Source organism: Grus americana, chromosome 1 (genome assembly GCF_028858705.1).
Source record: "Grus americana isolate bGruAme1 chromosome 1, bGruAme1.mat, whole genome shotgun sequence".
NCBI classification, from domain to species: Eukaryota; Metazoa; Chordata; class Aves; order Gruiformes; family Gruidae; genus Grus; species Grus americana.
This window is the reverse complement of record NC_072852.1, coordinates 59,203,442-59,215,036: the sequence shown is the minus strand read 5'-3', so window position 1 is coordinate 59,215,036 and position 11,595 is coordinate 59,203,442. Positions and strand designations below refer to the sequence as shown.

At 44.2% G+C, this 11,595-nt stretch overlaps 1 protein-coding gene across 1 annotated transcript in view; it reads right to left on the bottom strand.

Moving 5' to 3' along the window:
• Positions 1–469: 469 nt before the first annotated feature.
• Positions 470–11,595, bottom strand: part of MYH9 (myosin heavy chain 9) — a 71,643-nt gene continuing 60,517 nt past the window's right edge. The window contains exons 29-41 of the mRNA XM_054813829.1: positions 10,633–10,737; positions 9,276–9,428; positions 8,653–8,901; positions 7,944–8,156; positions 6,511–6,723; positions 5,998–6,159; positions 5,214–5,342; positions 4,781–4,869; positions 4,455–4,578; positions 3,163–3,371; positions 2,641–2,749; positions 2,152–2,324; positions 470–1,979 (exon numbers count right to left, since the gene is read on the bottom strand). Coding sequence (XP_054669804.1) covers positions 1,862–1,979; positions 2,152–2,324; positions 2,641–2,749; positions 3,163–3,371; positions 4,455–4,578; positions 4,781–4,869; positions 5,214–5,342; positions 5,998–6,159; positions 6,511–6,723; positions 7,944–8,156; positions 8,653–8,901; positions 9,276–9,428; positions 10,633–10,737 — 2,046 coding nt within the window. The 3' untranslated portion in view covers positions 470–1,861. The remainder of the gene's footprint in view (positions 1,980–2,151; positions 2,325–2,640; positions 2,750–3,162; positions 3,372–4,454; positions 4,579–4,780; positions 4,870–5,213; positions 5,343–5,997; positions 6,160–6,510; positions 6,724–7,943; positions 8,157–8,652; positions 8,902–9,275; positions 9,429–10,632; positions 10,738–11,595) is intronic.

The following is an 11,595-nucleotide window of genomic DNA, read 5'->3' as shown; positions in this document are numbered from 1 at the left end:
AGAGGCATTTTTGCCAATCCATTGATGAAATAGACTGCTAGACTTATCTATTCAGCTCCTCTACTAACCTCACTTTCCAGTGACTGCAGAGATTGGAAATACAAGCGAAGAAGAGAGCTTGTTTGCAGCAGTTGTTAGTTACAGACTCCGAAACACCATCTTCAAGCGAAGAACAGAACTAGCTCGGCTCAAACTCACAGCCTCATGTTTTGGATAGGTAACTCTCTGAAAGCACGCAGACAAGGTGCAATTACCTTCCTCCGAAATCCCTGGTGTTGGCCACTGCCAGCTGCCCCAGTGATAGACCGCGGGTACTGCAACACCCGATTTCAGCTACGGAGAGTTACTCGGCAGCACTGCGGACAGGCCAGGTCGATGCTCCGATGCCACAGCCGTTACCTTCAGAGATGACGCGTACGGTCTTCACTACGCGTAGGGAAGGAGGGAATGGCAACACACGCACATGGACTGCAGCACATGGATAATCTTTATTGGTAACATCAGTGGAGCACCAGTAAACCATTACTGACTGTAGTGGTGACACACAGCTGAGGCACATGCTAAGGCACTTTTATTATATAAAAAAAAAATTTTTTTTTTTTTTGTGACAGCAATTGGGACATGAGGCTCCTGCATTTAGAGCGCTTCAGGCATACAGTATGGCGCTTCATATTTAATTATTTTTACTTCGCTCATAAGTAGGTCTAAATGCAGCATATACAATATGGTTAAGAATACAGGTAAATCCAGCAACCAGTGTACGGTGTAGAAAAGTAAAGACTATCTATATATAACCATGGTCCCAATAGAAAGGCAGTGATAAAGACCTTTATTTTTTTCTTAATTACTTATTATGAGAGATACAAAGGCCTTACATATATCTGTGCAGATTAAAGGGTTTTTAATATACTCTTAGTCAATGGTGCACAATAACTAATCCCAACCCCTGGTTACAGAGCAGGTGCAAGAGGCTTGGACATGTCAATAGAAGGGATTTCCCTCCCCTTATTCCCACCCTGTGCCCACTACCCTATGAAATTCCCCCAGATTCTGTCTATTGCCATTAAATATATTTGGTCCCCCAGAGATTCTCAGACAAGCACAAGGACATTGTTCTGCTTCCCCAGCCTGTCATTAACTACTGGTCCACGCTACCTTAGATGAAACCGCTCAGAGGCAGAGACACTAACAGGACATCATTGCACTTCAGAGATCTGTCCAGACAGTAAAAAGAAGAAAAAAAAAAAGACAACTTTGGCAAGTCCTCCAGGTAACTGGTCCCGAGAGGAGCTTCCCTCTTCACCCCTCCCTGGAAACATGTGAAAGAAGAAAGAGCAAATTGCCATGGCCAAAGCACACCGTTTTTCCTGAAACTGCTCCCAAACCACATGGGTGGGCAGATTAAAAGAGGCAGAAGTCTGAGGTCACTGAACATGATTGCCGAAAGCAAACGAAGAGGGAGGGGAAAGAATACAGGAAGGAGCTTCCCTGCAGCTAGAATCAAAGACAAAAGGAGATTTACAGCAAAAATAATCTTTTCCTAACCCCACTCCCTCCAAACTGTGTTAAGGATTCACCAGCAGATGTGGCACAGACAGTTCTACAGGCCTTTGTAGCGGCCAAACTGCTGGTCAGATTTCAGAGCCCCGACTCTTTGGCATTAAATACAAAGAGGATTAGGAAACTGGAAAGAGGAGGAAACTAGGAACACAGATGCCCTATGGCTCCAGATACACAGAGCTGGGCTTGCTCTGCAGATCCCCAGCCAATTTAGGAGGAGAGGGTTTGCTGAAAGTCCAATGGAAGAGGGGAGGGTGGATGGGTCACTCCATCGCGTGTAACCTGGGTCAAATGGGAGGACTTATTCAGTAGCTTTGGCATCACCAGCATCAGCCTTGCCATCCACTTCTTCATCGGAGCACTCTCCTGTACCCTTCCTGACAATTCGACGTGTCACGACAAACGGCAGGTCCCCACGCCTAGGGAAGGACAGACAGTATGTCAGCAACACAAGGTTTCACTGAACTCACTAGACAAGGCAGGCTCTAGAAAGAGGCAAGGAAGTACCTGGCCGCACTGTTTGCTGTGGGCAGTTACAACAAGACTACGCTGGACTGGCTGCCGAGGTATTGCACAAAATGCTCGCCTTACCTGAGTTTGCTCTTCAGGGAGCTGACTTCTCTATTCATTGCATCAGCTGTTTCAGTGGCATCCTCCAGCTCACGCTGGAGCTTCCTACGGGATGCATTGGCTCGCTGGGCCTCCTCTTCTGCCTCCTCAAGCTGGCGTTTCAGCTGCTTCAAGCGCATGTTTGCCTTGTCCGCCTGAGCGTGTATGGGAGAGAGAGATCAGTGTTTCCCCAGGGTTACAGCATGGTAATTAGAGAAGCAAAGACCAGCTCCCAAAGCCCTCTCTTCCCTTCCTGAAGGGAGCTGCCTAGGACTTGACAGCTCCAAGCTTTTCCTTAAAAGCAGTACATTTTCATCTGTATTATCTTGTAATTATCACCATGAGGGAAAAGAAGAGAAATCCATAGGAAGGTTAATGCTAGAGCCCTCTTAGATGCAGACAATGCCTTGGTCATAGAAGGAAAGTCCTCCCACCAGAAAACTCACTAATGCCACAGGTAACTATACACACCTGATCTTTGAATTGCTCAGCGTTACGCCTCTCGTCATCCACCTGCAGCAAGATATCTTTCAGCTTCTTCTCGGCACGGCGCACCTGCTTGCTGGCAGCCTGGCGCTCCCTACACAGAAATACAGTGATGATCAGGCAAGAACTTATCTCTTGTTGTCCCCAACAAGACGACTTGACATGGGCAAGTTAGAAACAAGAAGAGATAGCAGAAATCCTCCTAACTTAGAAAAAAAGGGGATGGGACGCAATGTTTCCCAGAAATTACTAAAAGGCAGTGATGTCACACAGATACGAAGCTACAGAGGGGCAGCAAGAGTATCACAGCTGCAGTGTTAGGAGTGGTTATATCTGAAAGAAGCTAGAAGTCTCTACAGTGAAAAACAAGGAAGGTTTGCCAGGATCTTACTTCTGTACTACCCAGTATATCTAGGATGAAGCCCTCACTTGGACAAATCAGAAGACCTTAAAACCCCAGAGTGGGTGGAGGCTTGTAAGGCAGACAGAGTTTCTGCTAGGACATACTTTGTCTCCATGTCCAACTGCTCTTCCAGCTGCGCTATCTTTGCTTCCAAGGCTGTGATGGTAGCCTTGTACTTGGACTTTACAGCACTCTCCATCTCCTGCAGTTTAAGCTTAAGCTCCTTGTTCTGGCGCTCCATCTGCTGGCGAGCGTTCTCATTCTTCTGTGCGTTGCTACGCTCAGCATTCAGGTCGGCATTCATCTGATCAATCTGCAGAGAGAAGTAGCATATCAAGCGCTCCAGCCTGAAAGGCTGATTTATTTCTCAGACACATGCTGACATGCAAAGAAAAAGGACCCTCAGGGTGAGCTGAATACCTGGAATAACTCTGATGCAGAGGGAGCTGTCTGTAGGCAGGCACTTAAAATATCTTAGTTTACCCAGATTTTTCAAAGTAATTCCTTGAATAACAGGTTTATCAACCTCCTCTTAGGGCTAAATTTGCCAATCACATACACTGCTCTCTGTGACAAAGGCCATGGTTTGGCACTTAACGCAGTAATTATCAGTCTCAGTGAATTACAAAAATCCTGAGGCAAGTGGATCCAATCCATGTGCTTTACTAATTTATCATTTATTTGCCGTCTGCCTACTTCCACTACAAAGCAGCAGCTTAAAAATGCTGACTTTCACAGGTGAAAGGGTAAGAACTCAGTCCACTTCCAAGCCAGGACTCTGGGTGACAGTCAACCAAGTAGACAACTGTGCTGTCATCCACCAGAGCAAACAAGCCATTTGGAAAACCATCAGCATAGCTCCTTGGCTTTGGAGTGCTAAGAAAACAAAATGTTTGACTCTCAAAGTTGGGCAGATAAAATATGGCAAGAGAACAGGCAGATTAAGATCATGGTTTCTATAGCAGCCTAACAAATTCCATATGGTTAGTCCATTTCAAGAAGCATAGAACTGGCAGAAAAGTAATTTTCCAAACACATTGTGGCACTGTTCAGCATGCCAAGTTGGAGCTGCGTGCTACAGATCATCTTTCTCATAATCCCTTAATGCAGAAAAAAGGGACTGGGAGTTGTGGAGGTTTTTTTTTTCTAATAAACTTGGGAGACTGTTCCAGCTACCCAACGATTTAAACGATCAAAACCTGTGAGTTAACATCAGCTCTGACTGCCCACCCTATTTTCTGTATTGCGGTATTCAGGTGTTTTGTCTTGCTTGCACCTATGGATTTCTGAGGGCCTGAACCGTACACAAAGCAGTGGCTGGCATTACTCAGAGTGCAGTGTGACATTTTACACGGACTGGAGAACCCCTACTGGCACACACAGCCTGAACAGGTACCTGAAGATTTGCCTTCTTGAGCCGGTCATTGATTATCTCTGTGTTGCCCTGTTCTTCTTCTAACTCCTCCTCCAGCTGAGCTATCCGGGCCTCCAGGCGTCTCTTTTCCTCCATGGCCAGTGCTCTACAAGGACACAATCATTAAAGCAGTGTTGGTGGCATTAACACCTTGGGAATAATTCACCACTTCTAATTTTTACAAAATAAGTTCAGTCTTTCAAGAGCAGAGGGGATAGAGTGCGTGCTGCAGTCTACCTAAAAATAACAGCCTGCAATGTATTTTCTCAAACCAGCTCCTCCACCCTTAAACAGGGAACATTACTCACCCTTTACCACTGTTGTTGGCAATCTCATCAGCCAGCTCATCCCTTTCTTGCTGGGCCTGGCGCTTGGCACGCTCAGCAGCTGCAAGTTCCTGGAATGAAAAGGAGACGGTCAGTGATCCAATGGGAAGCTACCAATTAATGCAGCATAGGAAAAAGTAGTTACTGGTAATGGGTGGTATGGTCTCTAGCTAGATCCAGACTTAATTATAAGACGTGGTCTGTTCCCCACCCACCCCACGGCTTCCCTTGTTTTGCACACTCCTATCACAGCTGTCAAGAAAGGGCCAAATTCTGCATTTTGAAGGGGACCTCATATTTGAGCAGAGCTAAAAGTACAAAAGAAAGGAAATAACTACTCGAGCTTAGACTGCTACACTTAGTTCTTGGCCAAAGAAAATGAACAAACCCTTGACTTGCATGCACATTCCATTACCTCCTGCAACTGGATCATCTCTGCCTCCATGCTCTTCAACTTCTTCTCATTTTCTTTGGCCTGTGCCAAGATCTCTTCTCTGGAAGTACGCGTGTCCTCCAGTTCCCGCATGTAATCCTTCATCTGTGCCTGAAAAAGGAGAACAAAAAAGGATGAATTTCAGAGCATCCACATTAACAAATTGGGTTTGTTTGTCTTACGGGAAACATGGAGGGAAAACCGAAACAGGGATTCATTCACCTTCAGCTGCCAAAAAGGTTGCTGTAAAAACAAAAGGAATCATCCTTTTACCATTTCACAGCTAATGAGGAGTATCAGCAATGGAAGCAAACAGGACTGCTTGAATTGCAGAAAAAAAAATAAAATCTTGTCAGATATAAGGACGGGGGAAGGGAGGGTACAGGAAGCTTTCTAATGAAGCAATGGAATGGACAGTGTGGGGAGGATTTGGAGTTTTTCCTAACAGAACTTTCTTGGGGCAGAAGAAGGCCTAAATGATATTTAAGTCCTTCTAGCTTTGCAGCTCCATAATCCTTTGCAAAAACACTGACATGAGGCAAGCATTAGAGTGGACTTTCCCTACAGCTTATCTCCCAGGGAGTTAAACAGGCAGATCAGGGTTAGAAGGATGTTTGAAATGCCAATAAATCTGTTGTGGTAAATTGCTACAAGGCTTTGCTGCTCTTGTGACACTGATGCATGGTTCTCATGAGGTGAAATCTTGTATCCCATTTCCCTGGGTAAATGCTCTACACTGACAGCTAAAACGATTGCAGCTTCTCACCTGCAGTTTGCGGAGCTGCTTGATGGCTTCTTCCCGATTCTTGTTAGCAGTGTCTATATGGCTTTCCAAATCCTTCAGGTCCATCTCTAGCTTCTTCCTGGCAGCCACAGCAATGGAGCGCTGTTTTCGTTCATCTTCCAATTCCACCTCCATCTCCCGCACCTGTTAGGATAAATACAGGCATCAGTGTTTCAGGTCCTTGATTTCCTCACAGCTACTCTTTGCATCCCCCTTTCAAACTGTACCTAAGTGCAAGCATGTGACTTACTTTCATCCCTCCTGGCAGGGGGATGGGGCTAACATTCCTCACTAATAAAGCTACATGGGTTCCTTTGATATACAAAGGCTGTTTGAACAATCATGCACGCAAAGGGGAAAGTCTTTCACAGCTTTGCAGCGCTGCCTGGAGAGTTACCATTAACAAGAATCTGTGGATTGGCACTGTCTGTCTATCTTTGGACACAAGTGCCTTTGTGTATGGAACACTTTCAGGATTTACAGAGCAATTCTTACTTGTCTAATCAGCTGTTTCTTCTTCTCTTCATTCTGTTCATCACGTCCCTGGAGGTCCCGGTCAAACTGTGCCTTCATGGCCTGTTGGTTCACTTCTAGCCGCAGTTTAGCATCCTCTGTGGCCTGCAGTTCATCCTCCAGCTCTTCCAGCTGTGTCTTCATCTCCTCCACCTGCTGCTCCAGGGCTCGCTTAGCCTTCTCCAGCTCATGGACCTACAGCACAGTACCACATGTGAGGTTTCCTCAAAGAGTGCAGACAATTTCACCTATGCTAACAGCAAAGTAGTCCAAGAACACTGCATCTGTCCCTTGTATTAGGGCAGAGACATTCCTCAAAGCCAGCTGCTCGTAAGCTGCCAGTGTGAATCACCATTACCTATTAGTTCTGGTCATGCATGTGTGGTGGTGGGGAGAAACAGAAAAGCATTTGTTAGCCCAGTCCTGACCTACTCAGACTTAGCAGAGCTGGACACCTCTGGTTCCGACAGAATTCAAGAAAACAATTTTGTCCTAGTTTTGGCTGGGATGGAGTTAATTTTCTTCCTAGCAGCTGGTGTAGTGCTGTGATTTGGATTTAGGAAGAGGATAATGTTGATGATAACACACTGATGTTTTAGTTGTTTCCAAGCAGTCAAGGACTTTTCAGCTTCTCATACTGCCCTGCCAATGAGAAGGCAGCGGGTGCCCAAGAAGCTGGGAGGGGGCGCAGCCAGGACAGCTGACCCAGACTGGCCAAAGGGATATTCTATACCACATGACGTCATGCTCAGTATGTAACTGGGGAGTGGGCCGGCAGGTGGCACGGCTCAGGAACAAGCTGAGCATCAGCTCTGAGTGGCAAGCAATTGTGCTGTGCATCACTTGTTTTGTACATTCTTTTATCATCATCATCATCATCATCATTATTTTCTGCCTTTTCTGTCCTATTAAACTGTCTTTATCTCAACCCACAAGTTTAATTTTTTCCTATTCTCTCCCCCATCCCACTGGGTGGGGGGAGTAAGCGAACAGCTGTGTGGTTGTTTCAGCTGCCTGCTGAGTTAAACCACAACAGCTTTTTAGCCTCTGAATTTTTTCTTTTCCTTCCTGCTTATAACAACATTTTTTATCTTGAAATACTGGGGGTACTGTCTTCCATTGCCTACCTAATCCTGGTATTTTACATATCAGGCTCACATCATACCTTCATCTCTGCCACAATGATACCAGCTAATTTTCAGTTCATGACTATCTCATTTGGGTAATTTCCAGGCTCTTCCATCTTTCTCACTTACTAATGTAATAGAAACATAACATTCACAAACTTACAATGTGTCCAGTATTCCCTACTACATTCCTCTGTGTTCACACTAGCGTAAAGCTTTTTTCAGTATTAAACTAAGAGTATCACCTCTGTGACATTTCCTGCCCAGATACTTTAACTTCATACTTACACTTTTCCCAACATCATCCTTTGAACTCATAAGGTCTTCCATCTCTGCGCGGAACTGCTTATTGATTCGTTCCAGCTCAGCTTTCTGCTCTATGGCTTCTTCCAGGTTTCTGGCCAGGGAGAGTGCCTTAGTCTCCTTCTCACGGGCTTCTGCCTCAGCACGGTCCCGTTCTTCTGCATACTTGGCAGAGATGTTCTTCTCCTCTGCCAATAGCTACAAGAGCACAGCATCAGTATTCTGAGAAATTACTGACAATTTTCTAACAAGGTAAACACGCATCTTTTCATTAGTGCCTTCCTAATAATGTTCTGCCATGGATAGAAGGAACCAAGAAAATGCAGCTTCAAGAATGAAGCGTGCCATCCCACCTTTAATAACTGTGCTGACCCCAAATGAACAAACCTCTGATTCCCTTGGGCCTCCAACCTATTACTTCCAACTTTCTCTTAAAGATGATCTGCAAACAACACTTCAAACTTGATCTTAGTCTTGATATAAATGTTATCCCTTTGGGAAAAGGAGCATCACTACACTTCTTATGCATGGAACAGAATTAATTTACTTCTACGAAAGTTTGTTTCTCCACTCCATATGCTATGTTGTAGTTCAGAAATAAATATACATTCTCCAAGCAGCATTGCTTAGATATTCTTAAGGCAGACCTGTCAATAAGACACACCTACTGAATGCCCAGTGACTGAAGTCATACCTGATCAAACTTCTTCTGCTTCTTCTCTAAGTTGGAAACGATCTGCCGCTGATGATCCAGGTCCACAGTGAGGTCATCCAGCTCTTGCTGCAGGCGGGTCTTTGTTTTTTCCAGCTTGTCATACGCAGCTGTCTTCTCTTCGTAACGCTGGCTCAAGCCCTCCAAGTCCTTCTGCAGCTTCTTCCTGGCTTCCTCTGCTAACTCAAGGCAGCCCAGACCATCATCCATCTTCTTCTTTGCATCTATTGCCTGAAGGACAGAAAAGATCGCATGTGAAGCCTCGCTACAGATAATGCTATATGTAGTTTACTGACACCAGAAGTTGAGGAAATATGTCTGCTCATTTTGAAGTTTTTACACCCCCCACCCCCCAAAAAAAAAAAAATACTATATGACTGAATTCCCAAAGGAATTCCTGGGTAGAAACCTACAAGCGGTTTGTACGATTATCATCGGAGACCTCTTCATTTCCTCTCTCACCCAAATCAGCAGGATCACCCTTTCCCAGGAAAGGTTCTGCTACTAGAAGTCAATTCTGCATTTATGTTTTACTTCCTTCAAGACAGGCCTGCGCTTATGCTTCCTCTCAAAAGTCATTGGTTTACGGGATGCTGAGACTGTACCTGTTGCTGAAGAACAGAGATCTGTTTCTCCAGGTTTCTCTTTGCCTCCTCTTCTTCTTCCAGCTGCTCTTTGAAACTGTTCTTCTCATCCTCCATTTGCTTCAGCTTAGTGCTGAGACTCAGTTTGAGGCGAGTCTCCTCCTGCAGCAGCTCCTATAAAGCAAACACCCCAGTGGAATTCAGCACTGCTCCTTGGCTTTAAAGGCTCACAGTCCTCACCCACTCTCTCCAGAATGAGTACTTCTGAAGCTGAGTTTAAGTATGCAACTTGTTTCACAGATAAGACAACCAAAGACGGAATTTTAATAATTGTCTTCCAGTGAGTCTGTATAGAAACAAAATATTCAGAAGGGTCCTACTCTCTTGTACACGCTAATGATTAAAGGATATTACTTCATTACACGAGCCGTCCACAGTCCTTTCTGGAGTCCTCAGAGTAGCACACAAAGCATGAAAACCTTTCCCAACAACAGCGTGTCTGTACTTTGCTATGCGACTTTCTCATATTCAAGTATCAAAGAAACAGACAACACGCTGAAGTGATTTAGCATGGTTAAAAACAACGTTGGTCTTAGAATTGTAAGACACTGGTCATTTAGCAACAACATTTATTGACTTACGCTGCCAGTGCTTGAGCTGAAGGATCTGTAGAGACTAATAACACCAGTCTTCAAACTAGTGCATAATTTTTTGTATTGGGCACTAGTCTGTTTTTCAAAAAGAGTAATAAGCAGACAGAACCTCAATGACTGTTCAAGGTTACGTACTATCTTAGGTTTGGTGCACTCTTCCTGTCCCTTCCAACATTCTGTTTGGTATCTTACCAAAAGAGTCATATTTTATTAACTGTAAATAGTGGTTTTATCTCAAAGTATAAGACTAAGCATGATTTTTTTTTTCCTGAAAAAGTACCAAATTATTTGAATCTATCACTTTCCCAACATCCACTGGGAAATAAAACTTTCTGCTTAACAAATTTACCAGAAATCACACACACAAAACCTCTGTCACATGCTGACTATGAACATCTCAAGCAAGAACCTAGCATTCCAGTGCAGTTTTAGCATTAAAGAGCTCTCACGTGGAAAGGTAATAAAGGAGGACTTCTAAATCTAAGACAGGGAAAGTTGCATACGTTCCACATACTGAGAAAGCCAAAGGAATATAAAGAGTTTGTTTCTGTAGAAATGCTCTCAATACAATGCCATATAAGCCCTTAGCAAAAAAAAGCCAGACTCAATCCTCTGAAGTGTTGTATATCCAGTATTTAACGGTGCCCAGAGTGATTTCTCACTTCAAGATTTTGTAACAGACACTGGCTGCACCACATAGATGCCTTGGCTTCCAAAGCTCTCACCTGTGTATCCTGAAGCTGTGATTCCAAAGCAGAAAAGTCCTTTGCTAATTTGATTGATTTGCTGTCAGACTGGTTCAAAAGACCTGTGACATTGTCCAACTCAACCTGAAGGAGAGATGAGAGTATCAGTTATTAAATGCATCAGCAAAAACAAAGCCAGGAACAGGTGAGCAGCTACAAGACCCAAAAGTGAAAACTGAGGCACCTCTCAACAGTAAGGCATGTGTATGATCTCTCAGGGGAATGAATGCATCACTTCCAAAGTCCCAGGGATGAAATATGAGAAGTCAACAAGAGATTTCTATTTGGGATCACTCTGTTGCAGCCGCCTTCTGTTTTGGTTGGTTTGGTTTCTTTAAGGCCTGTATGAGATTTTAGGCAGCCTGGCAAGAATTCTAAGAGCTTCTATTAAACTAACTCTCTTCTATTTTATATTATCTGCATCAGGACTGTATCTAGAGTCTCCAAATTACATTTTCACACTCCAAAAGATAGTACATGCACTGGTAATGCTCAATTTTTAACAACAACCCTCCATAAAGGAGAAGGCAGAAGACAATGCTCTGTGTGAATCAAAGGGATTCGTTGTTCCTAAATTTCCACATCACCCTTGAGCCACCCCTCATCACCATCAACCACATTACAAAGCTTCAAGACACTGTGTTCCAAATTGGTTACACAATCATCAGTCTGTGCCACTCTAGGTTCAGAAGCAGCTGAATGTTTACAGAACTGTACTGTACAAACCGCTGCATGCTGAAGGGGAGCAGACATGCTGATACTTTAAGGCTTACAAAATTCAAATGGCAACTGGTTACTTCACCTTCTCAGGGCTGCTCATGATATGCAACATCAATCCAAATGTTCTGCCCTGGCAATGAGTTAAGGAGTTTGCATAGTCCTTGAGAAGCAAACTGTGAATTTGCTTTCTGTAGGAACTTTATCCTCAGGAGGAACAAGATT